General features: G+C 40.4%; 1 protein-coding gene across 2 annotated transcripts in view; it reads right to left on the bottom strand.

Annotated features, from left to right (window-relative positions):
* Positions 1-1,877: 1,877 nt before the first annotated feature.
* The window catches only part of rerg (RAS-like, estrogen-regulated, growth inhibitor), a 59,854-nt gene continuing 34,382 nt past the window's right edge, over positions 1,878-27,349 (bottom strand). For both annotated transcript variants that reach the window (XM_087830517.1, XM_087830518.1), the window contains exons 3-5: positions 16,523-16,579; positions 7,818-7,891; positions 1,878-4,490 (exon numbers count right to left, since the gene is read on the bottom strand). In XM_087830517.1, the coding sequence (XP_087686643.1) occupies positions 4,080-4,490; positions 7,818-7,891; positions 16,523-16,579 (542 nt within the window). In that variant the 3' untranslated portion in view covers positions 1,878-4,079. The remainder of the gene's footprint in view (positions 4,491-7,817; positions 7,892-16,522; positions 16,580-27,349) is intronic.

Genomic DNA, 27,349 nt, shown 5'->3' with positions numbered 1-27,349 from the left:
CTAATAGTACAAAAAGAAATTATATTTTATATCCAAAATGTCAAACCTGAAAAGAAATGAATGAAAACTGCTATTTGACTGGTAAGTCAGAGGTTTACAGCAAAAGCAGCAGTTCTCAAATTTTATACCTGATTCTTAGATTGCATGTGTGGTGGGAAAAATTAAGCATTACTATGGATAATTTGCAAGTATCAGATGGTGTGCAAAAAACAGAAAAGGTTAAACTGTTACCCATGCAACACCTTATACTCAGTGACTGCCATCTTGGCTACATACCACAATGGAAGTGTACAGCCTGTTGAAGGAGTATATAGCTAGTTCACTCACTTGGCCCACGTCCTTATTTTAGGTTTGACAGCATTTTAGTAGATAAAGGTGAACGGCTTGGACATGAATTGAGCTGCGGTTTGGGGAAGGCCTGAAAGGGGACCGGCGGCGGCTCCGGGGCCTGGCAGATCCCCATGCACTAAACAGAAGTAAAGAAGTTAAAGAATTGAAAAGGGTAGGGAGGGTGGGGCACGTAAACAAGAACAAACAGATTGTAGAAGTGGGGGAACATATATAGATAAGAACCAGAAGGAGTGTGTTTGGAGGCGTGGTCCTGCTCCTGAAATTCCAACACGTTCTCTCTCCCAAAGCGTAACATTTTAGGCTAGGTGACAAATCGTCAACATATTACGTTTTCGGCTACCCACCACGTTCCTAAATGACGACCTCGGAAAAATGAGGAAATATGAGAACCGTCTGGACTCAATCTACACATGTGCGCTCTTTTTCTTCAAATCGCTTAGAAACACGCTATTTAACATCATTAAAGTCTTGGTTAAGATCAAGAATAAGGTTATGGTTAGGGCTAGGGATAAGGTTAGGTTTAGGGCTGGAATACAGGGCTGAAATGTCTATTACCACGGGAGCGTCATTGCACTGGATTTCAGCCATAACCCACCGCGTACCATAAGAACGCCGAAGGTCTCCTTTTGCGTTCCACAGGAACGCAGCGGGACGTGACAAAACGTCGGCATGTTACGCCTCGGGAGTGAGAACGGGCTTCAGATACTTTGTCTCCAACTAGAACTGCCAATAATGTTAGTTCTAGCTAGCTAGCTGTTAGCTAGGAGCTTGCCTGTAAATTCATGTACTACACAAAGAAATCCATATGAGGATGGTGCATTAAAAGCATGCTAATAGAAGTATCCAAGCTGAGACACTGAGTTTAAATGGGTCAGGCTTTGTTGCCCAGTTGCAGTGATGCTGGAATCTGGTTCTGTGAACCAGAACTGGTTTACCAAAGAGAAGAAACTGACTCTTTTTAAAGTGTAAAAATTGCAGTTGAGGTAACCATCATTATTGGACACAAAGCCACTGTGGTTCATGTGAGCCAGTAGACTTAATCAACATCTTTCGAGACATTACCCAGAGTCTGCAGTACAACATCAAAGTAAGAGCTGTGGTGGAGCGTCTGAGTTACATCATTAAGGTTTCTTCTAATGAACGAGAGACACTGTGGAAAACTACTGGAACTGGACGTATTCACATCTTTTAATTTGAAAATCCATGGTTATGTTAACGATTAGATTTGAACTTATACAAATGTGAGCTATCAGCAATGTCTCCATCCTTTGATCGCAGCTGATACAGGCTTTCATCATTTGAATATTTCATAATTTTAACAAATAAAAGGAGCGTTTTGTGTTTGGAGACTAATATGTAAATGTGACATTTGATGGTGTGCATCCTGACTTTTAATGATCTGCTTGGAAGCATCTGTACCAATCAGTGATGATTATTTGAAACTGTTTAAGTGCTTCTGTTGAATTTTCTGCAGCCACCGAGGACATTTGCATCAATTATGACCAACAGGAAAAACTGGTGTGATATGTCAGTCTTTTATTGTAAGTGCACAGCTGATTAGTTTCATCAGAGAAGTTCACATAGATATCACATTTCTACAATTACAGTATATTCTATTATAGATGACTCTCGGTTCTGTACACACCTAAGACACAGCAGTGCTTAAGGCTATATATTCTGTCGAACATGCTGTAGTTTACAGTATTAACATTATCGCCGTGAAGAACATCCCAAGTATGCGATGGTGCTTCCTTTTGTTTAGAGCAGGGGTGTCCAACTCCAGGCCTCGAGGGCCGGTGTCCTGCAGGTTTAAGATGTGTCCTCGATCCAACACAGCTGATTTAAATGGCTAAATGACCTCCTCAACGGTCGTGTCCAAATTCATGGGCTGCATCCTCCTGAGGACCCAGCCTTCGCAGTCTACGTGGGCTGGGTCCTCAGAAGGTCGGGTAGGCCGGAAGTAAACGGCTGTGAAATTGGACGGTCTAGCCTTCTGATCAGCGTCACCGCTGTCTCGGTGGAGTTTAATAAACTCAGCCGTCGGCTCCTTGCTATCTAAAATATAACAGGACACTGGAGTAAATTCTCGACCGTCTCATACTTCTGTTTAATCAGTTTTCTGTTTGACGTTTAGTCAGCTGTGTAAAAACCAAGGTGGAACCCACCCGGGCGATTAATAAAGTTTTATTTTATCTAATCTAATCTAATAACCTTAATCTCAGCCAAACCGATTTACTCACGAACAAACAAAACACTGAAAAAAGCCCAACAATAACATTTTTAGGTTGTCTAAGTGACTTATATATTACGTTTAACCCGAGCAGCGAAAGTCCGCGGTGATCTGAAAATGATGTGCCGGGAGTTGTGCCGTTCTCGGCCGCATCAGTAACCCTCGAGCTCCCGGCTAGCTATCGAGCTGGTGGGTAGCAGATGCTCCGAAAACGTCGAAGCACTTTTGCAAATATGCGATATCTTGATAAACCGAGCAGATATTTGATGTTTACACAGCTACTTTCTCGCCTGAAAATATGTTAAAAGTTTATTTTGTGACCCAGAAAGATTAGTAAGAGTAATTTTAAAACTTAGTAGCGGCCGCCATTGTTGGAAACTGGAGCTTGGCTGGGCTGCGCTATGAATTCTGGGATATGGTAGGCCATGAAGGACACACCCAACCCATCCTTCAAATTCGGGGAAAAGGAGGACGCATTTGTCGGCTGCATTCGGAGGAGTCTACGAATTTGGACAGCCTTCGGCGCGTCGCTGTGACGTAATTGGTCTACAAATGCGTCCTCAGGAGGATGCAGCCCATGAATTTGGACACGACCAACATGTCTTGAAGTTCTCCAGAGGCCTGGTAATGAACTCATCATCTGATTCAGGTGTGTTGAGCCAGAGTGAGATCTAAAACCTGCAGGACACCGGCCCTCGAGGTCTGGAGTTGGACACCCCTGATTTAGAGAAACAACAGATATTGTATGCATATTAGCTTTAGGACGTTCCAAACCTGCGGTGCTTTGGGTTCCTTGAGGGGAAAAATGTTCGGTTCACAAGTCCTGGACAAACACACACACCCTGACAGCTAATGTCAAAGGAACATAGTAGACTTGATCGTAAGGATTGCTTGCGAGACAGAGACGGACAGCTTTGTAGATCTGTCTGGAACCAAAATGAGTGAAACACAGTAGATCTGCATTTATCTAAAAGGAGTCCTCTGCTCCTGAAGTTCTTTGACTGCTGCTGACAGAATAGTACAACAGGCCCCTGCACATGAGACAGAAACAGGAAACTCTAAATCTTACTGTGCAATGTCAAAGTTTTGGATTCCCTGCATGTTAAATAGGAGAGCGTGCATGAGTCATTTTCTGGATACCCTCTGGTTTGTTTAATATGTCAGTTTGTTTGATGAAAGAATAAAAGAAAGAAAAAATCAAGAAGCTTGCCATGTTCCTGATCCTTTGTGATGTTAGCTAGTCGACATGACTCATCAATGTCTGTCATCTCAATCCAAAAGCATTTCAATTTTTTATTAATGAGAAATCATCTTTTATGGCTCCCAAGCCAAGTCAGACAGTGCACTTGGATTTTATTTTTTTCATCGAATAACAATTAGAGAATAACAGAAGAACACATTTCACACTTAAATCAGTCATCGTCCACCGATGGTCCAAAACATTTCAGCGAGAAAAGCAATTTTTGTTCCTGTCATCAGGCGGTAGCACGGCTCGTCCCTAGCTGCTGATCTTGGTCAGCATCTTGTTGATGGCCTGTTTGACATGAGTGGTGGAGCTGCGGCGTCTGGCTTTTCCCTGAACAGCCTTGCGGCGTCTCACCTCTCTGCAGAGCTCGTGGAAAGCCTCGGCCACAGCGCCGCCCTCGTCGGCACAGGCGGAGCATTCGTAGAAGGCACACGCCATTTCGGCTGCCAGCCGCTCTCCTTCCTCTGTGCCGACTTGCCGGACGTGGTCCAGGTCAGACTTGTTGCCCACCAGAACCAGAGGAACGTTCTTCGGTTTCTTCACCTCCTCTAGGAGGCTTCGGAGCGGCCCCACCTCCTCAAAGCTTCCCCGATCCGTGATGTCATACACAAGGACAAAGCCGTCACCCCAACGCATGTGACCCTCCCTCTGCTGGATGTCCTCCTGAGAAGAAGACAAGACATATGGTGCTGAAGCTGATCATTTAGAGTTTTACAGATTTTCCCATGTTTTTAAATAAAATGATGATGTAATGATGATTTATATCTATTTTATTTGTGAAACTTTAAGTCTGTAGAGACTTTGCTGAACAAATCCATGTTAGCAGTTCCTGTTTCCAGTTCCTAAATTAAGCTAAACAACTGTTTTTGTTTTGTTTTTTTTACTGTAAAATTATCATAAAACACCAACCAAGGAAAATCTCAGACAGACGGAGCAGCTGGAGAATTTCAGATGTGCTGCCTTTACCTTTGGGTCCAGTGAAGCTGTTAAAGTCATACTAGCATTTTCCTGTTTGTAGATTTATGTTGATAATGTAATTTCTCTCTAATTTTCCCACCAAGAAAACTTTTTATTTAATATTTTTGACTCAGATATTTTTTAAACAGGCCCAGAACAGTCCGCTTCTTTAATATGCATTTACATTTTTAGCTCTTTTAGTGTTTAAACATAAAAAGACGTGTAGTTCTTTCTGATCTAAGAATCATGTTTAGTTCCTAACATTATCTTTGCACTCAAACCCTCTTAAGCAATACATTGAATTCTGCAGCCATCTGTGGAATGCAAACACTCGAGCATGTGCTCTTAATTTGATCACATGGCGGCAGAATCATCCATGACCGATCACACAAGACCTGCTTGGACTGGATGGAGGCCCGAAGGCTCTGATCTCACAGTTACCGACAGAGGAAGCTGAACATTTTATCGAAGAGTGGCCACATTTTTCAAAAATAGAATATTATGAACCTTTAACCTAAATATGAAAAAAAAATGTTTTGCATGTGTATAATATACAAACAATATATATCTGATACAGTATGGTGCTGAAAACATTAGATATATTTGATGAATATTCACTTTAAAAGGCACATTTACTGGATTTGGAATTTTAGATTTGCTTCCGTTGTTTGGTTGTTTATTTGTCTTTTAATAAACATTTTTAAAACAGAAAATCTATCAGAGTGCAAGCAACAGATGTTTCTGTAATGTACATCCAAATATGCTAAATAAATAATAATAATAATAATAAGTTATTTCTAACCCATTTTAAACATTAAGGAATGATTTTGTTGGAAGTTTTCTTAATTATGTAATTTTCTTGTACCAGATGCCAGAAAACGACTTGAAAACACTGCATTCCTCCTCCAGAGGACAGATGAGAGTTTGACGTTTGTGAACCTGGCCGCCTTCTGAACTTAAGACTCCACCTCCACAAATCACGAGAGTTAACACAATGCTTTGATACAATCATAGCCGCGAGAGGTCTGACATTCACTGAAGTCGTGTCCGGAAACATTCAGACCTCATCCTAATGCCAGCTGAAAATAGACTACATTGTAATGAGAGCAAGAGAGAGATGGCTTGGCTAAAGTGTCGCAGGGAAAATCAGCCGCCAGCAGAACACCTACGCAGCAATGCAGCATATTTATCTTCAGCCCAAGGACTTACGCAAGCTCTCGCTCATGGTCAGAACCTGGCAATGCTTCAATTATACTCCAGGAAATTAACATCTTTAAGTGCCATTCACTCTCACATCCAGCCAAACAATTCTTCAAAGCAGTGTTGAATATCTCTGAATAAAACACCTGAATAATCAGAGGACAAGTTAACTGAATGATGTTGTTTCCCTCTATTTCAGTCACATTCACATTCATCTTTAATTAAAGTACATTTCAGAGTTGACAAACACTTTTTCAGTCAACATAGACAGTAGGGGTGGGGGAAAAATCGATACTGTGTAGTATCGTGATATTTTGTTTGCTAATAATGTATCGATACAGGGACAGCAGAAATGGATATTTTGTTACAAAAAGGTTTTTGTGCTCTGACTTCAGAGCATGTTGATCCTTTTTCTGAGCAAGAATCCTGACATTCCTTCACTGTCCAAATGTGTTTAACTTTTTTTGGCAGCAATAAACATGACAGTTTACTTATTTTAATTTAAGACATGTTTTATTTGAATTAAGTTTAAAACTTTTTTATTTAATGTAAAATTATATTTTGTTTTAATTTACTTTCAAATTCTTCAGTTGCTGAAGGGGCTGCATAGTTTTCATAAACTGCATAGTTCAGAATAGCTATAATTGTACCAGATGGTTGATTCAGTTAAGTTGGACTAGACTGTAATACAAACCGTTCAGTTTGTCAACAATAAAACTGAAATGAGAGAAAGACTGAGTGTGAGACTTTGATATTAGATAAAATGAATATTGATAAAGTTTACCTTTATGTACAGAATCTGAATATCGCAAAATATTTTTAAAAATTGCAATAATATCGTATCGTGCGTTAAGTATTGTGATAATATCGTATCGTGGGATGTATGGTGATTCCCACCTCTAATAGACAGTGGGCTGTAAACCTACTTTTGGCACAAATAAACATAACTGTGAAAATGAATGATGCAGAAAGACTGTTGTTATTTTTTTATTTTTTACAGACAGTTAGTTGGCATAAGGACTGAGGATGATTCATAAAGTGGATAAATGCTTGTTTTGTTACAAAGGCTTTGTCACAGTCTCAAAGGCCAAGCAGGGGTAGGCAACTCCAGGCCCCGAGGGCCGGTGTCCTGCAGGTTTTAGATCGCACCCTGGGTCAACACACCTGAATCAAATGATTAGTTCATTACCAGGCCTCTGGAGAACTTCAAGAAATGCTGAGGAGTCATTTAGCCCTTTAAATCAGCTGTGATGGATCATGGATCACCGGCACTCGAGGCCTGGAGTTGCCCACCCCTGGCCTAGAGACTGGTTGGAGACTCCCGGCAACCATCTGTCCAACCAGTAGGTAAGTGATGTCCAGAGGTTGTTGAGTGTCTTTGAAATCAGTTGCTAAATCAGTTGCTACACCTGTCACACTCAGAGAAAAATGTGTATTCCATGACTGGTTTCTTGAAGTTGCAAACACTTCTTCAAAGTAAAAGTTGCATCTTTTGAAAGTTGTTGGTTTCAGCGATAAGGCAAAACCTTTACTTTGGAGGTGTACCTTCTGTGTTTCCAGTTCATACTTAGTTGGGGAGTGTTTCAAGACAAGCTGGTGTCTTCCAAACAAACTACAGGTGGCTGCAAACGACCAAGGCAATAACTGGTAACTTGTGACCGGAAGTTGCCGAGATGTTGCCAACTTGTTTCTGGGCCTCTGCAACTGTGCAAACATCTAGAAAATGCCATGAAATGTTTGATCTCACTACCACCCAGAGACTACCCAGTGTAATCAAAAACAGCAACATAGGAGATAAACTACTGAAAAAAGTTACCTGACAAATTGTCTCACCTGGCCTGCAGTGTCCAGAATCTCCATGGTGACAGCCTCATCGTCGATATTGGCTTGATGACGATATGTTGATTCTGCAGGGCAAAAAAATGTGAGGAAATATTTTATGCAGCATTCAAAAAAAGAACTAAAGTGAGTCATTACTGGGAAACTGTGACACTTCCTAACATGGGAGTGGAACTCGTCATTATGTCTTCTTTGTGAGTTAACAAATCAGTATCACTGTGAGGGCGGGCAGATTTTCAATGTGTTTGCAATACTCTTTTCACTGGTGATTATAATTCCACCTACTATTCTTTTGAATATTCAGACGATGACACATAAAAGTGATGATTGCTGTTTGCAAGAAGCTTACTCACACTAAAACCCTGCATCTTATCTATGCTGTAATTTTATCTAAAACATGTTGGTGACAGGGCTGCTGGTGAGAAGTTTCACGAAACTTGCAGGACTGACGCAGTTTACTGCATCACTGTAGCCACAAACACAGCAGGTGTCTTTCGAAGTGACGGCTCCAAACTCTCATGCTAGTCATAAAAACATAATGTGACAAAAACAAACATGTACTGCAAATGTCTGTGACGGTTCTCAGCCAAAATGTTCCCATTTTGGGCAGATGGTTTGAAAGAGGAGTGAAAGACGCCATCTGTGGCTGTATCCCAATTCAGGGTCTGTAGCCTTAAAGGCCGCATTTTAAGGCCGATTACGTCACAGCGACGCGACGAAGGCTGTCCCAATTCGAAGGCTGCTCGAAATGCGGCCCTCAAATGCGTCCTTCATTTCCCTGAATTTTAAGGACGTGACGGTGTAGACTTCGTGGCCCAACATATCCCAGAATGCATAGAGCGGCAGTCGGTGTGGATGATTTTAACGAAAAAAAACGGCGGATGAGGGGCGCCCGAAGAGTAAACTTTAAGTAAGTACTGAATATTATGTCACTTATTTATGTGCAAATGTTTAATAACGAAGAACATTAAAACATTACTGTTGGCCACATGTCGGCAAAGTCATGTGACATTAGTGACGTTTGTACTAACTTGGTTTTAAAGCCTTTACTTTAAAATATACACCGTTCAATAGCTGAGCTTAATCAGAGAATGATCAAAGCTCATGTAGAAACAAACAAACAAACGAACAAAAGATTTTCTCCTTCATTTCTGTCAAACAAAGCTGTATGAAACGTTTCCAGCTGTTAGTATCATGGTTGCTAGGCAACCTGGGCAGCGCAACGGAGGCTAGACCGTCCCATTTCACAAGCCTCGCACTTCAGGCCTTAGCGGTCTTTAAGTACGCGGCCCTTGAGGATCGTTGAGGCTGCGTACTTTAAGGCTGCAGACCCTGAATTGGGATACAGCCTATGGCTACTGTGAGCGACCATCTTTGAACAGAGGCGGGGCTTACGACACCAACTGTCTGCCATCTATAATCCAGTTTTGAGAGCCTTTCCCAGACGCCTTAACGCCCACTTACACCCTGGGCCTTTTGACCTCAGGAAATCACATGATAGGGTGGGGCTAGGTTTCACAATGAGCTCACTAGGAACCTTGGCTGGTTGTGACCCACACCTGTGTTCACACTCGGCTCGTGTGATTAGGTAGAGGACCAATAGGGGGTGCATGACCCTCTTGGGGGGGGGGGGGGGGGGGACACTCCCACAGGGCTTAAATTGGGGACTCTCCACATTTGACTGTAGAACTCCTTAGACTTCACTGCTACATGATTACATGCTACTAGCCAGCTAGTAATATATGGTTGTGATCAGACGTTAATATACACTCGTCATGTGCATGAGGACTGTCATGGGAATTTTAGGCTTTTAATGCTTTTTTTGGGACTGTTTTTTCCCCAGGGTGGAATGCATGCATCTTTAATGATGTGAAGCTTGTTGATGGCTACCAAAAGCATCTGGTTAAGGTGCAAAGTTGCATGTAACAGACACCGGTACTCCGTGCACATTTTGTACACACGTGAAGAAGCAGAGGGAGAAGTTTTATTTCAAGGTAACATGAAAATAGTTATGGAAAAGTGTTTAAACAGACGTTATTATTTATTACATCTAAATACATATTAGCCTTTCTGGCGATTAAGGAGCCAGAGAGGATTAAGCTTATATTTTTTGCTAAAAAATAAAATAAAACAGTAAAGCGCCTCATGGCGACTGCTGTTGTGTTGTGCTATATAAATAAAATTAAATTAAACATAATTTCCACTCTTAAACTCTCAAATGACTCCAACTGTAGCTCATCTGCTAAGCCTGACATCATTGTTCTCGACCTGATTATTTCCAACAGTGGGTTGTTTATTAGTTACCATGGGGTCATTTTCTAGTTCTAGTCCTTTCAGGTCATAAACCTCTTTACACTTTGACCCTCTGTTTGCTGATGGTAAAAGCCAGGCTGTTTGACAGTCAGAGCAAAGGCATTTGGGTTTACAGCTTCCCTTTAGAGACATTAGCTAGTTGTCATTGGCACCACATTTGTTTTTGAGGAACCCAGTATTAAACATTTTCATGCCTGAGATGCGAGAGCATCATTTTTAGGTCAAAACAACTGCTTTTTGCCTGGTTCAGACAGATGCTTAGTAGCTTGAAGAGAGAACACTCTTTCTCTTCTCTTTAAATTTTGGGGACAGGTTTTTCCCAGCATGCTGTCAGACCCTCCTGGTTACAGGGTGAAGTTTGACTCTTGCAATGACCTGAAAACAGTCTGAGCTTCGCCTCTCGGCGAATTGAAAAACAGGATGAGAGCTCTGTATTGTCGGCACAGGTGTGAGCCGTGACTGTGACCTTTCATTTAACCTCAGTCAGAGAGCAGGTTATCTGCCCGCCCCCCTTCGCTGTCATAAAATCCCATCTGTAAACACCTCGCAGGCAGGATCGAGGCTCCATGAAACCTTCTTTGTGAAGGCAAACTGCCGGGATTTTCCATCGCATGACATTTTCCATGACAGGGCTTAAACTGATGCTTTCTTCTAGCATTCTGATTATGCAGGACATCTCTCACAGTGATTTCACAATAAATCTCTTACCTCTGCTATCATGTACACAGAGGTCCAGGATTCCTGACTCATTTGTCCCAATGTCTAAAATGAGCAAGTACTCCATGTGCCAGTCACAAAGACTGTGCAGCTCGTCTTTAGACATAATTTGAAATGTTATTTTGTTTGTTGCTCCATCACACACAGTAACGAAAGCTGCGCCCACACTGGAAGGAATGAACTTCAAACAAGCTAAACTGTGTAACAGTTTGTAACACTACAAAGTCAGATTGTGCTTCTGTTTATATATTTACTGATTCTTCTGGCATGATAGTTGTAAAAGTTCTGGGAATCGTCCCATAAACATAAAACAATCTGTCCAGTCTCTCATTCAAGATCATCTTCGTGTGCATCCCTGGACTGCTTTCAGCAGGGCAGTTATTTTTAGATTATTCCTGGAGCTCTGTGTCGGCTTTAATTTCACTACAGTCCTCAAACTTCCAAGGTCTTTATGGACCATGACAGGTCAGGATCACAACCAGGAGCGTAGTTTTACACTGTGAATTCAGACTATTAAAGCAGAAATCTACTGCTTCTATTGCCACTGTGTCCAAGTATACAATGCATTTAAAAAAGTAAGAAACACACCCTTCACTCACCAGCCAACATACCCTGGAAGTCCAGTTTTAGAATTTGGCAATGTGTCGGTGTCAGAAGTGCGATTTCCATGGAGTGATCTACACAACTGCACTGGAAGTTTGTCAAAAACACACCAAAAGGGGCCCATTGAAAATGTTAAGGTGTTTGATTTATTTATGTTTTGCTTTATACGACCGTTTTCTATGAACCTAAAGCACTACACATTTGATACCAATGAAAAGAACTTTCATAGTATTAAAAGAAAATCTTTGAAGATAAGTTCTAAAGTATCACTTTTGAATTAAATGCTGTATTTCAAATTTTTTATTTTATGACTAAAAAAAAGATTAGGTCTTATTACTTTAAAAACCCAAGCCAACAAACGATGGAGAGGACCTGTCAGACTGATGTTCAGAGTCTATCTCACGAGAGTTTAAAATGACAGGTCCTGCAAGGCCCCCTCTGCTGTGTGCCAGGTGCGCTCACCTCTCCGGGGGGGATAAATTGTGTTGTGTGACGTAAATGAAATGTCACAGGGAGCCAGAGGTGGAAGCAACTGACGCAGCTGTTTGGCTGCATTCACAAGGAGCATCCTTAAGGAGAACCAGAGTCACGCTGTGCCTCGTGGGACAGCCTATTTCAGGAGCCAGCTCCCTGTCAGCTCCCAGTCTGTCCACGTCCACACCCCAGTGTATCTGTTGATAAAAGCACTGGCAGGAGGCAGTGCTGGTGGTATGATTCAAGCAGGCTCACCATCCTTTGTAAGGGTCTTGGGAAGAAACAAAAATGACAGTGCAAACAGCTGCTTTACGCTGTTTGGGATCAGGCACGGAAAAAAAGTCTCAGTGTCGACACTGAAAATCATCCAGTTTGTTGATGAACTCTGTCAGTGTGCGCTTCCATGAATTGCTCCAACAAACCAGAGAAAGTGGTGCACAGCATGAGCAAGCAAAAAAGCCGTGTGATACAATATAAAGCAGAGCTGCTGCTGTGATGCCAAACCACAGTCGCGGTGGTAGCACACAATTAATTTCTGTGAGCCAAAGGAGATTAGAATCTGTAACCAGACGGTGTGCAGAGACAGAAATAACTTTTGCAATACTGTGGCCATGTGCAGTCTGAAGTGTTGTTGGTTCCCATAGTGCTGCTGGGAATGAGAGCCATGTAATGTTTCTGCAAACTCAGTCTTTGTTGCTACATACAACATACAGAGATCGGCACTTTTTAAAAAAAAAAAAAAAATTATACTCATGTTTTTGCATCTTTTAATTCTCTGCAATGATTGGTTCCTTGACTAGAGATGAAATAGGGCAAAAAAAAGAGATTAAATTCTTGCCACACATTTTTGTTTCTTTGGATGTGCAGGCTTGTATATGTAAAAGCTAAAAAATGCAGCGAATGCAAAAAGTGCTTTCTTTCTTAGTTAGACTCTGTGCAATCAGAACTCACAGTTTATTTCCCACTACAAGCTTGCTGATACAGACGATGGGCTAAGTTAAGTTAAGAGCTGAAAAAGTATTAATTCATAAAATTAGCCCTTTTGGACCTTAGTTTAGTCTTTTAGCCAATGAGTGTGCAGTTTCACAGTCAGATGTATGCTTCCCCTGTCACATCACATTATATCCAACATGAACACAACAACAGCAAGAACACTCAAGTGTAAACTTGTGTGTGTGTGTGTGTGTGTGCAGGTACACAAACACACTCATTCTTCATTCAAGTACTGATTATATCTGGAGATGCCCACATGTTCGTATATTTACATGATTCTGAGAATATGAATTTAATGTGTTAACCCTTTAAGACCTACCATAGAACCAAGTCCGCCAGAGCTTATATTATATGTTTACATGCTGTGGAGCCATTTTTGGGAGCATTTTAAGTTGCTATACATCAATACAACCATTATAGCCCAGATTTTAATAATATGTCTGCATTAAGTGCATAGTAATTACATAAATTGCAAAAAAGTGCAATAAACTACAAAAAAATTGAAAATCGTTTTTTTTTTTTTTTTTTTAACATATTTCTAGTTAGAGAAATTTAAGAGGCTTATCCCTCAAAACTGTAAATACAAAAAAGTTGCACAAACTAGTTTCCCACCACAGGAAATTTACTTTAAGTGTCTTCATAGTTTTATTTTTGAAATACACCAATTTTTGTATACTGCAGGAAAAACGAAAATAAATATTATGATACAAATTTGCAAAAAAAGCAGCCTAACACAGAAAGTCATGAAGTCAAAGATAACTTTTAAAAACACCAGTATAGGCTCATGAGGCCCTGATGGTAAAAAAAACCCCTACATTTCCGCGAAAATGACGTCACTTCCGGTTTCGGGCAAGTAATGGCGGACATGGAAAAGTTCGCGCTGACGTCTATTCCAACGTAGGAAGTGTTATGAACAGCTGATCGGATCGGCAAAGCGTGTTTCTGGAATATTATGTTTTTGTTGCTGCAAGCGCTTTTTATGCAGTTTTTGCAAAGCTATATGTGGAAGGAAACTGTGACCGAGGACAAGCTGATGGCATAAGATGTAAGTACAACTCCTCCGGTTTCATATGCAAAAAAATTATTGTGCTAGCTTATGTGGTTGCAGAGCTACCGGGATTTAAAAATAGTTACGCAAAACAGAGCATGCTGCTCTGACCGGCTTTATACACAGTTTATATGCACTATCCTGCAGAAACTTGTCTTCGCTAAGCCTGAATTTTTTTTGCAGTCACAGTAAATCTACTGTCCCCTGAAATAAAATCTGCCTTTGAAGATGCACAAGATAGCTCTGCTTGGGCTGTTTCGTACATCTAGGCTGAAAAGGGACAATTCACTGCAGGGAATAAGATCTGAGCTTGTTTGTAAACCTGATCCAGATAAATAGGTAGATAATAAATGGAGATGAATGGTGAGCAATAGCTACTGGAAGGCATACTGAGATAGATGGAGTGCAGCCCACATTGTGGCAGTAATTCTCCAGCATGCAAACCCCCTACCTGTGCGATCTGCTCATAATAGTGTTTTAATGTTTTGAGCACTTTGTGGGTAATTTCATCCAGGCAGTCTGATTGGTCACAGACACCCTCCAGCGGTGCTGTTATTTCCATTACAGACCTCAAGAGGTTGTGACGTAACCTCTTGTTGTAACCAAGGAAGCAGTTATTGCTCTTTTCCTGATTTCTACCACATTCCCTACTTGGAGTTTAAACAGCAGACGTGTAATATGAAGCTGGCACAGTGGCAATACATTATATTGTAAAAAAGTAGTAAGATGTGGATGGGTGGCAGCTGAGTATGATCCTAAATGCCACGTATGCTAAATGTAAAAGAAATCATAGAATCATATCGCTTTAGTTAAAGTGCTTCCTTTTTGTTGCTCTAGCACCTGAACGTATCTCAGCAGTCTCACATATGTTGAGATGTCACACAGAGGACATAATGACTGTGATCATTATGTTATTATATGAAAATGGATTAATTATGCTCCTGAGTGCGGTCTGCTTTATGTTGGTGATTGCACTGTACTGCACCATGTATTGCTAAGAACAGGCAGGCTATTGAAGGAGCACCATGTGAACAGTCCAGAGGCGCTGACCTGCCAAGCACAGCCAGGAAATGAAAGGCACATTATAGAGGAGGCACTTTGTGTCCCATAATTACAATGTAGAGAACTGGTTCAACCAGAGTATGAAAAGGCCAGTTCTACTGTATATAATGCACTGATAAGAGAAACCCCCCAACAACAATTTTACATTACGCTGAGTTGTAGCAGTTTCAGCACTTTATCCCAGAATTTTTAATGAATCAATTATTGCTTTTATTCTGTTTTCAGCAGATAAACATTTGTGCAGAAGATTAAAGTGCTAGCTCTGTGCTGGCCATGCTAGTGCCCATGATATAACTCCTGCACTTAATATTTCAATTTTCTCTTTTTCCTGTTATATGAGGAGATTGGTATTGAGATTGGTCAGTTCAAGGTCTGGTCTTTGACTGGACCATTGCAACACCTTGATTCTTTTCTGTCATGCTACCGCTAATGTGAAATCTTCTGTAACTAGCCTAGCATTACTTTTAGCTTCGTGCCCTCTTTCTGTAAGTTTAGCTAAAAATTGAAAGCAGGAGAAACATCTCGTTCAGGCATTTTTCCTGCATGAACCTCTCTAAAGATGACAAAATGAAAATGTGTTTGCTTTTGGCACAGCTAGGGTAATGGCTTTCCCCAGCTAGCTTCCAGCTTTTAATCTAAGCTAAGTTAGCTGCTGCTCATTGTAGTTTTCATAGTTAGCATAGATTCATATTAGTGCTGTCTGCGTTAATCTCGTTAAATCTCTCATCGCAGGGCGTCAACGCGTTAGCGCCGTCCAGCCCCACGTACGGGGCAATCTGCGTTAACTTGCTAACGAAGAGTTGCCGCATTAATGCAGTTATGGCATTAACGTTATTTTAACGAGATTAACGCTGACAGCACTATGAATCTATGCTAACTATGAAAACTAAAACGAGCAGCAGCTAGCTTACCTTAGATAAAAGCTGGAAGCTAGCTGGGGAAAGCCATTACCCTAGCTGTGCCAAAAGCAAACACATTTTCATTTTGTCATCTTTAGAGAGGTTCATGCAGGAAAAATGCCTGAATGAGATGTTTCTCCTGCTTTTAAGTTTTGGCTAAACTTACAGAAAGAGGGCACAAAGCTAAAAGTAATGCTAAGCTAGTTACAGAAGATTTCACATTAGCGGTAGCATGGCAGAAAAGAATCAAGGTGTTGCAATGGTCCAGTCAAACACCAGACCTTGAACTGACTGAATTGCTGTGCTGGGACTTTAAGACACCTGTGCCACACAACACTTGTATGACAAAGTCATACAGAAAACCATTACTTCAAGTTATTGCTGCTAAAGGTGGCTCTACAAGCTACTGAGTAACTGGCTTAGGTTTTGTAAAATTAGTGGAATCTGCTGTGTGTTTTTTAACTTAGTTAAGGACTATATGTATTATAAGAACTTCATATAAAACCATAAAATTGACAGTGTACAATTACTGCAGATACAGGAGATGGCAGTAACAGCAGGAGGGATACACGTTTCTTGGGCTGTCTTACCAAGTGTGGGGTCATACTCCCAGATGAAGCGTCTGGTCAGAAATCTCACCACCAGAGCTGCAAAGAACCACAGGACAAATGTGTTCAGCATATGAAATCAGCACACGAGACACACAGCAGGGTGGCAGTTTGATTTTAAGTATTAAATAGTTTTCTTTTTTAAATAGACTGCATACTGAGTCATGAATACACTTTTTACTAGATGAAATTAACGAAAAATTGATGACCATTTGTTTATAATAGTGAAGCTCAATCTACAGCCCTAATATGTACATCCACTAATATGTATTCTCAGAAAATCAGCTGTGGCTAACGCACAGACAGTCCATAAAATCCAAACTACTTTAACACACATTTCATCTAAATGCTAATACCCACTGGAAAACTTCCAGCTCATTAAGGCAGAGTTTAAACAACCTTGAAACATCAGCTCTCAGGTTTTATCAATATTTAACAAGCAATCTGCCGCACAGAAATGTCATTTATGCAGGCTGAATTAGACGGCCCTTCCCTGTTTATCAGGCGCAGCCACACACCAAACCCTCTTTCTCAGAGTGAAATTACCTGTAAACACTGGTGTAAAATGTATTCAGTTAGCTGAATGCTGCAACATTTCTCCTTTTAGTTCAGTTGATGGGGAGGGAGGGGTGATGTCACTGAGAAAGAGACCTGCTGTATCAGTTTACTTTATGTAAAGAGATTAGCAGAGAAAATAAATGTGGTGGCTATGAGCTCATTCACTTTCACTCAGAGTGAAATGAAATGATTGAAACCACTCGTCTGTCAGTGAAATATGGATTCAGTTGTAGGAGGTGGGCATCTCTGTCATGGTCCAAAGGTTTTGTTCAGTATTTGCTGAATTTTGGTTCCTTTTGTTGATTCTTTCTTTTGCTTCTAATGTTGTGTTTCACTGTCTTTGCCTCCCTCTGTCTCATTTGTGTTCCAGTGCCTTCTCTGCTCTTTTATTGGGGTTCATATGAACCTTCATGTCTTAGTGTTAGCCTTGCCTTTTTTATTATTTTCTGTTTACTTTGATAATTGAGGTTGATTTGTGTAAAGTTATGTCTTTTAGTCTTTATCTGACCATTTCTAGATAAATAAATTTGTACAGGTATTTCACATTTTCCTAGTAAACTATAAAGAAATGACAGGTGGCTTGAGATTCACCATTCAGCATGTAAATGGACCGTTTCTCACGTAGCGCTTAGGTGCTTGTTTGATTGTGTCCATGTATTTATACAGTCTTCCCCTGCATTTAAGTTCTAACATTTACACACCAATTAACTCACACAGGGATACTTTGGCCCCCAGTTCGAACCACCAACCTCCCAACTGGAAGATGAGCGACTCTACCTCCTGAGCCACGACCACCCTTCATAAACTTCAAAGATGTTCCACAGGATGACTGTAAGTCTATTTACTTCATTCAACTAAATCTGGACCATTTAAATGAGCTGAGTTTTGTACTTTGGCTCAATATCGACATGCTAAGCTTTATTGACCTACCAGGCGTTCACCGGATTGATTTTTATCCGTGTTTTTAAAGGTAACATGATTGACTGTAGTGGGGTAACTTTGTTCTTTTATCAGCATTTAACTTTCTTCACAGTGGTATAAATAAACAGTATGTCTTTTGAACTTATATTATAAATGATATTTTAGTAACAAATATGTTAAAGCAAACTTAAAGGCACCCAAGTCTCTTCACACTTTTTAATTAGCTTCGACTCACTGCCATCGGGACTGTCTGGTTTTCATGAGTCCAGGTGGGTCTCTGTGTAATCATGTCAGCTTACTGAGCTCCTACTTATGGAAAAGAGCTCATGAAGGAACAGTTCTCTCCTTTGAACTTGAAAAAACAGGCCTGTCTTCCAATTAACCAAGTAAAGGAAGAAAATCCACAATGAAAAAAGGAGTGAAGGTGAGCCAGTGCCTTTGAGCTCAGTAACTTTCACATATGAGGCAGACTGCAAAGCTTTACCATTTTATTAGCCAAATTGGTCTTTTACTTCAGCGTTCATCATTCCTGTCTTGCTGATTTTGTTCCTCAGGAAATCACAGCCTCCCTTTCTCGCTAACAAATTCAGTGTTTTTTTTTTTAGGTAAAGGGAGTCCGAGTCATGTAACGTTCAATTATCCCCTGAACGCAGTGAAAACAGAACAGGGGCAGGTAATTTGTCAGTTTGCTGTTGACAAAGCAGACGAACGTGCATATTTATTCTCGGAGCACTTTTCCTTTTCCCGTTCAACCCTAATTTTGCCGTTGAGGTTTTAGCGGCGGTGGCCTGGATTCCAGGTGGCGAGAAAAACCAATGGGGTGTGAAGTCCTTTTCTCATTAGATGTAACTCGATCTCCTGCTTTTCACTTCCACGGGAAAGAAAGGTACACACGGCAGAGAGGAGCCTTTGTTAATGTGCGTCAGTGGACATTGTGGCCCAGATTCACTGAAGGATTGCAAACAGAATAATGTGCAAGGTATCGCCAAGCTGACCAGAACACAAAAACAGGTGATTTACTGACTGTGTGCAGAGAGAGGAAAGCTGATAACAGCGCTGGCATTTACAAAAAAGCCTTTCTGTGCTCACCACATATTGCTTATGTGGATACTATAACCATTTTCTAGTTTGATAGAGGCGTTGCTTTGGCTAAAATAGAGCCACACATTTTGCAGCGACTCTGAATTAGAGTTGCATTTATGCTTTTAGCAGCCTGTGTTATTATGTTTTGAAAGGTGTGATCAAAAACTGGCATTTTAAAAAAACAAAAACAAAAAACAGTCCAGCAGGAATAATAAAATAACAAATTTCAAATCAGAAAGCGCATTTAACTAAAGTGAGTGGCCGACTATTTTTTTTTTTTTTTTTAAATGACTCTATTTGCATAAGCAGGAACACACATCTGTCTTTTGTATGGTGGTTGGTAATATCCAGGCAATGCTAAAGGGGAGACGGAATGAAATTTAATAATAATAATAATAATAAATTGCATTTATTTAGCGCTTTTCAAGGCACCCAAAGCGCCTTACAATTCCACTATTTATTCACACACTGGTGGAGGCAGCTACAGTTGTAGCCACAGCTGCCCTGGGGCAGACTGACAGAGGCGAGGCTGCCATATCGCGCCATCGGCCCCTCTGGCCAACACCAGTAGGCAGTAGGTGAAGTGTCTTGCCCAAGGACACAACGACCGAGACTGTCCGAGCCGGGGCTCGAAGACGAACGCCCAACTCTTGAGCCACGATCGCCCCATATGAAATTTAAAAAACAACCTAAGAATCAAACAGATGTTAAGGCAAATCCAAAACAAGACACAAAAGAAAAACAACTATCAGAGTAAAACAGGAAGTTTAACTCAAAATAGGAACTGAAGCCAAATAATGACCAAGAAAACCTCTAGAACAGTAAAGCAGTCTGTAACAGTCACAATGGTGTGGTGTCTCTTTAAGACAACCCAAGTCGAGGGTTAATGTTGTCATCAGTATGCGCCACTGCTCTCTCTGTGATTGTGTGGACATGTGCTTGCACGCTAGTGCATGAGGAGGGACGGATTTTATGTTTTACCTCTCCAACGTTATGGGTTGTACGAACACTGCGCTCTATGTTTGTTAAGCTGCAGCCGTTCAACCGGGCTTATATGGTTGATGAAGAGAAGGTATATTAAAGAACACGCTGTGGAATTCCCAATGCCAGTGCGAGTGTCTATTCTTTTGGCTAGCCTGCTAAGTGTTTTGTCGCCTCCTCTCAACCACTAAACGCAACCCGACGTTACAAGTCTTAACAGGAATTTGAAAATCAACAAGATACAGATGTAATACAATACAATTTAAGCCTAATATTACATTTGAATTCATAATAAGGCCTCAAAACTGTAATTCAAAACTCAACCAACTCGACTATATCAACTGAGAATTCAAAATAATGAAAAAGACCCGAGGACCATGAAGCAATGTCCTGGTCTGCTTTGGTGAAGGCCCACTGTGGACTAGATCGATCTTCAAATACATGGTAACTAATGTTGCTGTCTGCTACACATTTAGCATAACTGGGACCAAAAAACTAAGCATTAAAAACAGGCTGCTGTTTGGCAATAGCAGTAAAGTCTTAGAGGTAATAAACCAATTAAAAAGCAGTATGTGCTTGCTAGCATCAGCTAATATTAATCAGCTTAAATTGTGTTTATTCTACAGCAGCTTATATCGCCTGCACTGACTTTTGTCAGTGTCACTGGCTACAACATTACCGTTCCTTAGCCACAAATAAAACAGGCTGCATGTAGCGATGGAAAGTAGATCAGAGTAGAGCCGCTGTTTTATATTTTCTCTGGTGTTTATTCTCTGGTGTCACTTAGCCTGCATCATGTGGCTGGATGAAAAATCCTCTTTATATTAACTATTTCCTTTTAATGTCTTCAGCTGCTAACGGTTTCTTCACAACTTGACATTTCCCAACAACTGACCGCAGCTAGAGTCAAAGTAACAAAAAACAGATCTGATCTTATCAAATTGTTCAGCTCAGACTTCATAGGGCAGCTGCGAGCTGATGGATGACAGAGGTTTCAGATTTACGTCAGACACACCATCCGTAGTAGGTGTTTGCCAAAAGCTTCTTTTATCTGAAGTGACCTAATCACATTAGCGGCAGAATGTTGGACTAATTGCAAACAAAGCAAGAGCAATTAGTGGCGCCCATTCCCCTGTTCTGAACCAGTGTTGTGTTACTCATTGAACAGTCTCTATTGATTCCTCATGACCATCAGACGAACACCCACAGCTCTTTGGTTCCTTTCAGCCACAGAAAACACCTCTTTGCTGTCTTTCCCAGAGCTGTGGCTCTGCAGTCAAGTCCTGTACCTATTGTGTTCGCGTCACGTTGAGTCATGTCACACAGCCAGCTGTGCTGATAAGACTGGAGGAGAAACGGTTACGGGAACTGCCTTAGAAACAAATAATAGAAGCGAGAAAATTAAAATGTAATAATAGAAAACTTAAAATACTATATATACAGATATGAGGAATAAAGTTTACACAAGACTGTTTTCAGTCTTGTGTAAACCACCCACGCTGTTTCTCTAGAAACAAAGAAGGTAAGTAGCAGTGTGAACACCTCTGTTAAAGTGTGGGCATCAGTGTTGGTAAAGTTACTTGAAAAAAGTAATCAGTAACTAATTACTGATTACTTGCCCCCAAAAGTAATCCTGTTACTTTACTGATTACTTATTTTCAAAAGTAATTAATTACTTAGTTACTTTTTTAAAACACGATTTACAACCTGAATAGGTAACAAAGCGATAAATCTTTCAGCCCAATTCTACTTTTTCTACATAATTCATCATACAAAATGTAATCAAATGGAAAAGTCTCTTTTTTTAAAACTTGTTTTATTAGTTTTAATCTTTTAACTTTATGCATCAAGCAAAAATTTAATTATCTGCAACATTCTCTGACTGGAACAAATTTGTTTAATATTTAAACCTATTTTCTGCACATTCCAGCACATAAAATAAAATATTTTTTTTGTGTGTTTACACTCACTCTTTCAGATGCAAGTAAAACACAGCAGAAAATAAATAAAGTCAAAGACTAGCGGTCCTGTTGCTCTATTTTCACCTGTAAAGCAGGAGTGGGGTAGGCGGAGGTTTACCCTGGTGCAGGTGTGCAGCGGTCAGTGGAAGAATCCGCGAGTTTCTCTGTGAGTTTCCCATTACGTCGTAGCTACTCGGTGCTTGTTTGGAAGTTTAGGGGGTTTTTTTCGCCGTAAAAAGAAGTTTTCTTCCCACGCACAACGGACACTAATGTTTTTGTCACTTTTTATGGAATCAAACTCAAAGTAAGGTCAGTACTTCCACGCTTTAAACGCTGCACGCTCATACTCTCTCTGCACTCGATATATGATCCATTGTTGATCTGCACACAGCTGTTGTCACGAATGTCGCACTCGCTTACGTCACTGTCATGAGACATTCTCGCAAAAAAAATCACGGTTTTAGTAACGCAGTAACGCAGCGTTCCTACGGGAAAGTAACGGTAATCTAATTACCGTTTTTGCAATAGTAATCCCTTACTTTACTCGTTACTTGAAAAAAGTAATCGGATTACAGTAACGCATTACAGCCCATCTCTGGTGGGCATTAATAGAGTTTAACAATTTCACCAGGATGATGTCTGAGCTCAGACAGTGCAATGATCAGGGAAATTACAAAAAAAAACCCCAAGAGCTACAGACTCTACAAGTGTCAGTCGGCATGTTAAATGTTAAAGTTCATGACAGTACGGTAAAAAACTAAAAAGACTCAACAAGTACGGCTTGTCTGAAAGGGTTACCAACTCTTTCCTTTCTATAAAGGTGCACCTAAACAAAGCACAAGATTTCCAGAAAAATGTGCTTTGAGCAGATGAGACTAAAGTGGAGATCTGTGGCCAAATGCTGCACATCAGCACAAACACATCACACCAACTGTTGAGTTGTTGGTGGTGGAGGGGTGATGATTTGGGCTTGCTTTGCAGTATCGGACCTGGACACCTTGCAGTCATTGCTGTGTAACTGAAAGCTACTACAAGACAAACCAGCATTCAAACTGAGCTAAATTTCCCCCTTGATTTAATTCAATTCAATTCAATTTTATTTATATAGCGCCAAATCACAACAAAAGTCGCCTCAAGGCGCTTCATAGATACAGAGAAAAACCCAACAATCATATGACCCCCTATGAGCAGCACTTTGGCGACAGTGGGAAGGAAAAACTCCCTTTTAACAGGAAGAAACCTCCGGCAGAACCAGGCTCAGGGAGGGGCGGGGCCATCTGCTGTGACCGGTTGGGGTGAGAGAAGGAAGACAGGATAAAAGACATGCTGTGGAAGAGAGACAGAGGTTAATAACAGATATGATTCAATGCAGAGAGGTCTGTTAACACATAGTGAGTGAGAAAGGTGACTGGAAAGGAAAAACTCAATGCATCATGGGAATCCCCCGGCAGCCTACGTCTATTGCAGCATAACTAGGGGAGGATTCAGGGTCACCTGGTCCAGCCCTAACTATATGCTTTAGCAAAAAGGAAAGTTTGAAGCCTAATCTTAAAAGTAGAGATAGTGTCTGTCTCCTGAATCCAAACTGGAAGCTTTAGTGAAGATTATCTAAAGAGAGCAGCAGCTGGGGATCAGAGGGGGTAATGTATTAAGTACAGCTGCCTTCTACCAGGTGGAAAATGTTACCACATATTTGGACGCATGGATTTGATATTAATATGACGTCACGGATAACTTTATTCCTATAATACCCGTGAGAGCTCAGAAATACTGGCAAATGTGATTGGTAAAAGTATCCAGAAATAAAACCCATAAAAATAATCAGCAGCAATTGAATTTCACACAGAATTCAGTGTTGCGTCTGGTTTAGACAGATTATAACATTTGCCTGTGCAGATTGATGTCATCAGACCTGTCGGCTCATTGGCTGCTTTTATGTTTTATGTGAACAGAAAAGAGATGAATCATTAACAAGACATTTCTGGGGTTTTATTGCATTCGGTTTAGAAAAAATGGCCCCCGCTCTGCTGCTTTGTTGGCAGACAAGAAGCAGCAATTTACACATAATGTGCTCCGAAAAAGCTTGTAAAGAGTAACACTTACCAGGAATCTGTAAAACAAAACAGACAATTTTGTTCTGATTCTGTCAACAACTTTGAGATTGTAAGATTCATTACTAGTTTAGATGACTCGAGGATTACTATTTGTGCAGCCGGCCCCACCCTTTAGTCAATATCATAACCATTTACTTCGGAGACGCTGACAGGATTACAGGTCACAGCTCGCTCTCCTTTAATTATCGATTTATGGTTCCCGCAAATCCTCTCAGCAGTTAAACGGAAACGGAGGAAATGAAGACGCTTTATTTATGCAGCTTTGCAGATCCATTTCCCCCTGGTTCGAGGATTACATCTGAGAATCTGAAAAGCTTCTGCAGGAACTAAATTATTTAAGAATGGTTAAAGTCAACATAAAGTGAAGGACAGATGAGAGAAAGGCGTCGAGCAGCGTGGCAGCTTGATGCTTACAGCGCTGACACAAATGTATTCAACTTTTTTATTAACTTGAGCGATTTTGCCTCATTTTAAAGTACCGATGAATCTGAAAGCAGTTTCATGGAGACAGACAGCGTTTTTGTTGCTTTTTAAAATGCCAGTCAGCTAATTTCTCCGACTGTGGAAATGAAAACATTACTGTGCTGGACTGTTTCTTCACACACGCCAAGATGTGACAGCGCTCATGCTAAAAACAAGCAAACATATGACCTACAAAAGCTCCCAAACCACTTCCTGAACAGTAGGTCAGGTCACAGTTTCCAGTCTCAGAGCTTTCCCAGACTTCCTTTCACCACCATTTTCCCTGGGGCATGACTGTATCTCATACCACCAACCAATACACCGAGCTTTCTTGGAACAGTTGAATGCCTATAAACCATTCTTCAGCCATAAGGATGTATGTGCTTGTCTGTTTAACATGGGCTGTTACGATTCCCAAAGCTGCCAGGGCAAATATCCAATCCATCTTAATACAGATAGATGTGAGGGCAGACATCTAATCATCTCAGTCCCATTCCAGATCAGATTGCAGCTCGCCAATCACGCTCCCATTCATACATATATATTTTAAATCGTTTTAAAAGCCCATGAAGAACGGATGTGGGAAGTCTGAAGTGAGTGGAGTAACAATAACACACAAGAAAGCAGTAAACATGTCAACTCCCAGGATTGATGGCGTTACCCTCTGAGCTGGAGTTCAGAGCCTGAGCATCTGAGTGCGAAGCATGAGGACGAAATAACACGAACTTTTAGACCTTTGTTAATCAAAACTACCAGAATTAAGAAATAGACAAGAATGCTGTAGAAAACTTCAATGTAGATTATAGGGGTGGGGGAAAAAATCGATACTTTGTAGTATGGTGATATTTTGTTTGTTAATAATGTATCGATACAGGGACAGCAGAAATGGATATTTTGTTACAAAAAAGGTTTTTGTGCTCTGACTTCAGAGCATGTTGATCCTTTTTCTGAGCAAGAATCCTGACATTCCTTCACTGTCCAAATGTGTTTAACTTTTTTTATGGCAGCAATAAACATGACAGTTTACTTATTTTAATTTAAGATATGTTTTATTTTAATTAAGTTTAAAACTTTTTTATTTAATGTAAAATTATATTTTGTTTTAATTTACTTTCAAATTCTTCAGTTGCTGAAGGGGCTGCATAGTTTTCATAAACTGCATAGTTCAGAATAGCTATAATTGTACCAGATGGTTGATTCAGTTAAGTTGGACTAGACTGTAATACAAACCGTTCAGTTTGTCAACAATCAAACTGAAATGAGAGAAAGACTGAGTGTGAGACTTTGATATTAGAGAAAATGAATATTGATAAAGTTTACCTTTATGTACAGAATCTGAATATCGCAAAATATTTTTAAAAATTGCAATAATATCGTATCGTGGGATGTATGGTGATTCCCACCTCTAGTAGATTATGTTGAGACCTAAAATGAAAACGTATCTGTATAAAAGCAGCTCAGCGGGACAGCTCTTTGTTTCAAGCTTCAATTTTTAGCATGTCCTGCTTACTTAGAGGTTAGTGTGAACCAAGCATGACTTCAAGACAGTGTAGCAACAAAATTGTTACATTATTTAGCTTTTAGTTACATGACTAGTCATGCTGGCTGCTGTCACGACTCCGCCTCCTTCTCCAGTGTTTTGGTCCTGAATGCTGTCAAGGTTTAGGTCTAATGTTGCCACACACCCAATTGCAGAAATGGAATATAAAAGTAAATCAAACTGAAGTCAAATTAAACTTTTACTCAAGTAAATGTACAAAATGTTGCTAATAAAATCAGTGGTGAACGACACAGTAATGTGCATTATATAATTAGAATAAGATTATTGAAGGATTAGTGTATCACTTGGAGTTTCTTGTAATTTTGGGTTATTTAAGCTAATATAAAGCATTACACTTTATTCAAAAGTAAGTCGAGGTGAGGTGAAATATATTGTGATTCATTTAGCTGTATAATCTTGCACTAAAGTAGCAGTAAATATAGCAGATACTGACATAAAAATAATGGGACTGTTTAGCACCAGCGTTGGGCAATAATGGAATACGTATTTAAAATATGAGTAACTTTATTCTGTTACAGTTACCGCTCAAATAGGTGATAATTAGAATACAGTTATGTTGTGGAAATAAATGGATTACACGGCGGTCTTTTCCTGTTCCATATGTTTGGCTATCCCCTCTCTAATTTTGGTAATTTCACACATTGCTGGAAACCCAAACAAAACACGCAATAAGAGGCTCTAATGTGAGCATCCTATAAATGTTGGTGTCAGTTACACAATGGACCCGGAGCCAGCACAACAGAGCCAGCAGTGCACGGGCAGGAATGCATTTCATACTTGGAAATTCCGACACCACCTTACATTTAAACCACCATTCAAACTCACCCCAACCAATCACAGCAGATGGCCCCGCCCCTCCCTGAGCCTGGTCCTGTCCGAGGTTTCTTCCTGTTAAAAGGGAGTTTTTCCTTCCCACTGTCGCCAAAGTGCTTGCTCATAGGGGGTCATATGATTGTTGGGTTTTTCTCTGTATCTATGAAGCGCCTTGAGGCGACTTTTGTTGTGATTTGGCGCTATATAAATAAAATTGAATTGAAAATTTAAAGAAGAAAGGGATGATGGGCAAAATCTGACTGTGCAATGAAAACTCTCTCAAGCTGCTCTTAGCATCAAAAGACTCCAACCCCAAAGAAACATCTGGAAGTTCTATTTTAAAAACTAACGTTAG

This window comes from Neolamprologus brichardi, chromosome 17 (assembly GCF_056152115.1).
Source record: "Neolamprologus brichardi isolate AB-2024 chromosome 17, ASM5615211v1, whole genome shotgun sequence".
Classification (NCBI taxonomy): domain Eukaryota; kingdom Metazoa; phylum Chordata; class Actinopteri; order Cichliformes; family Cichlidae; genus Neolamprologus; species Neolamprologus brichardi.
Note: the sequence above shows the minus strand (reverse complement) of the source record. Positions and strands in the feature narration are given on the sequence as shown.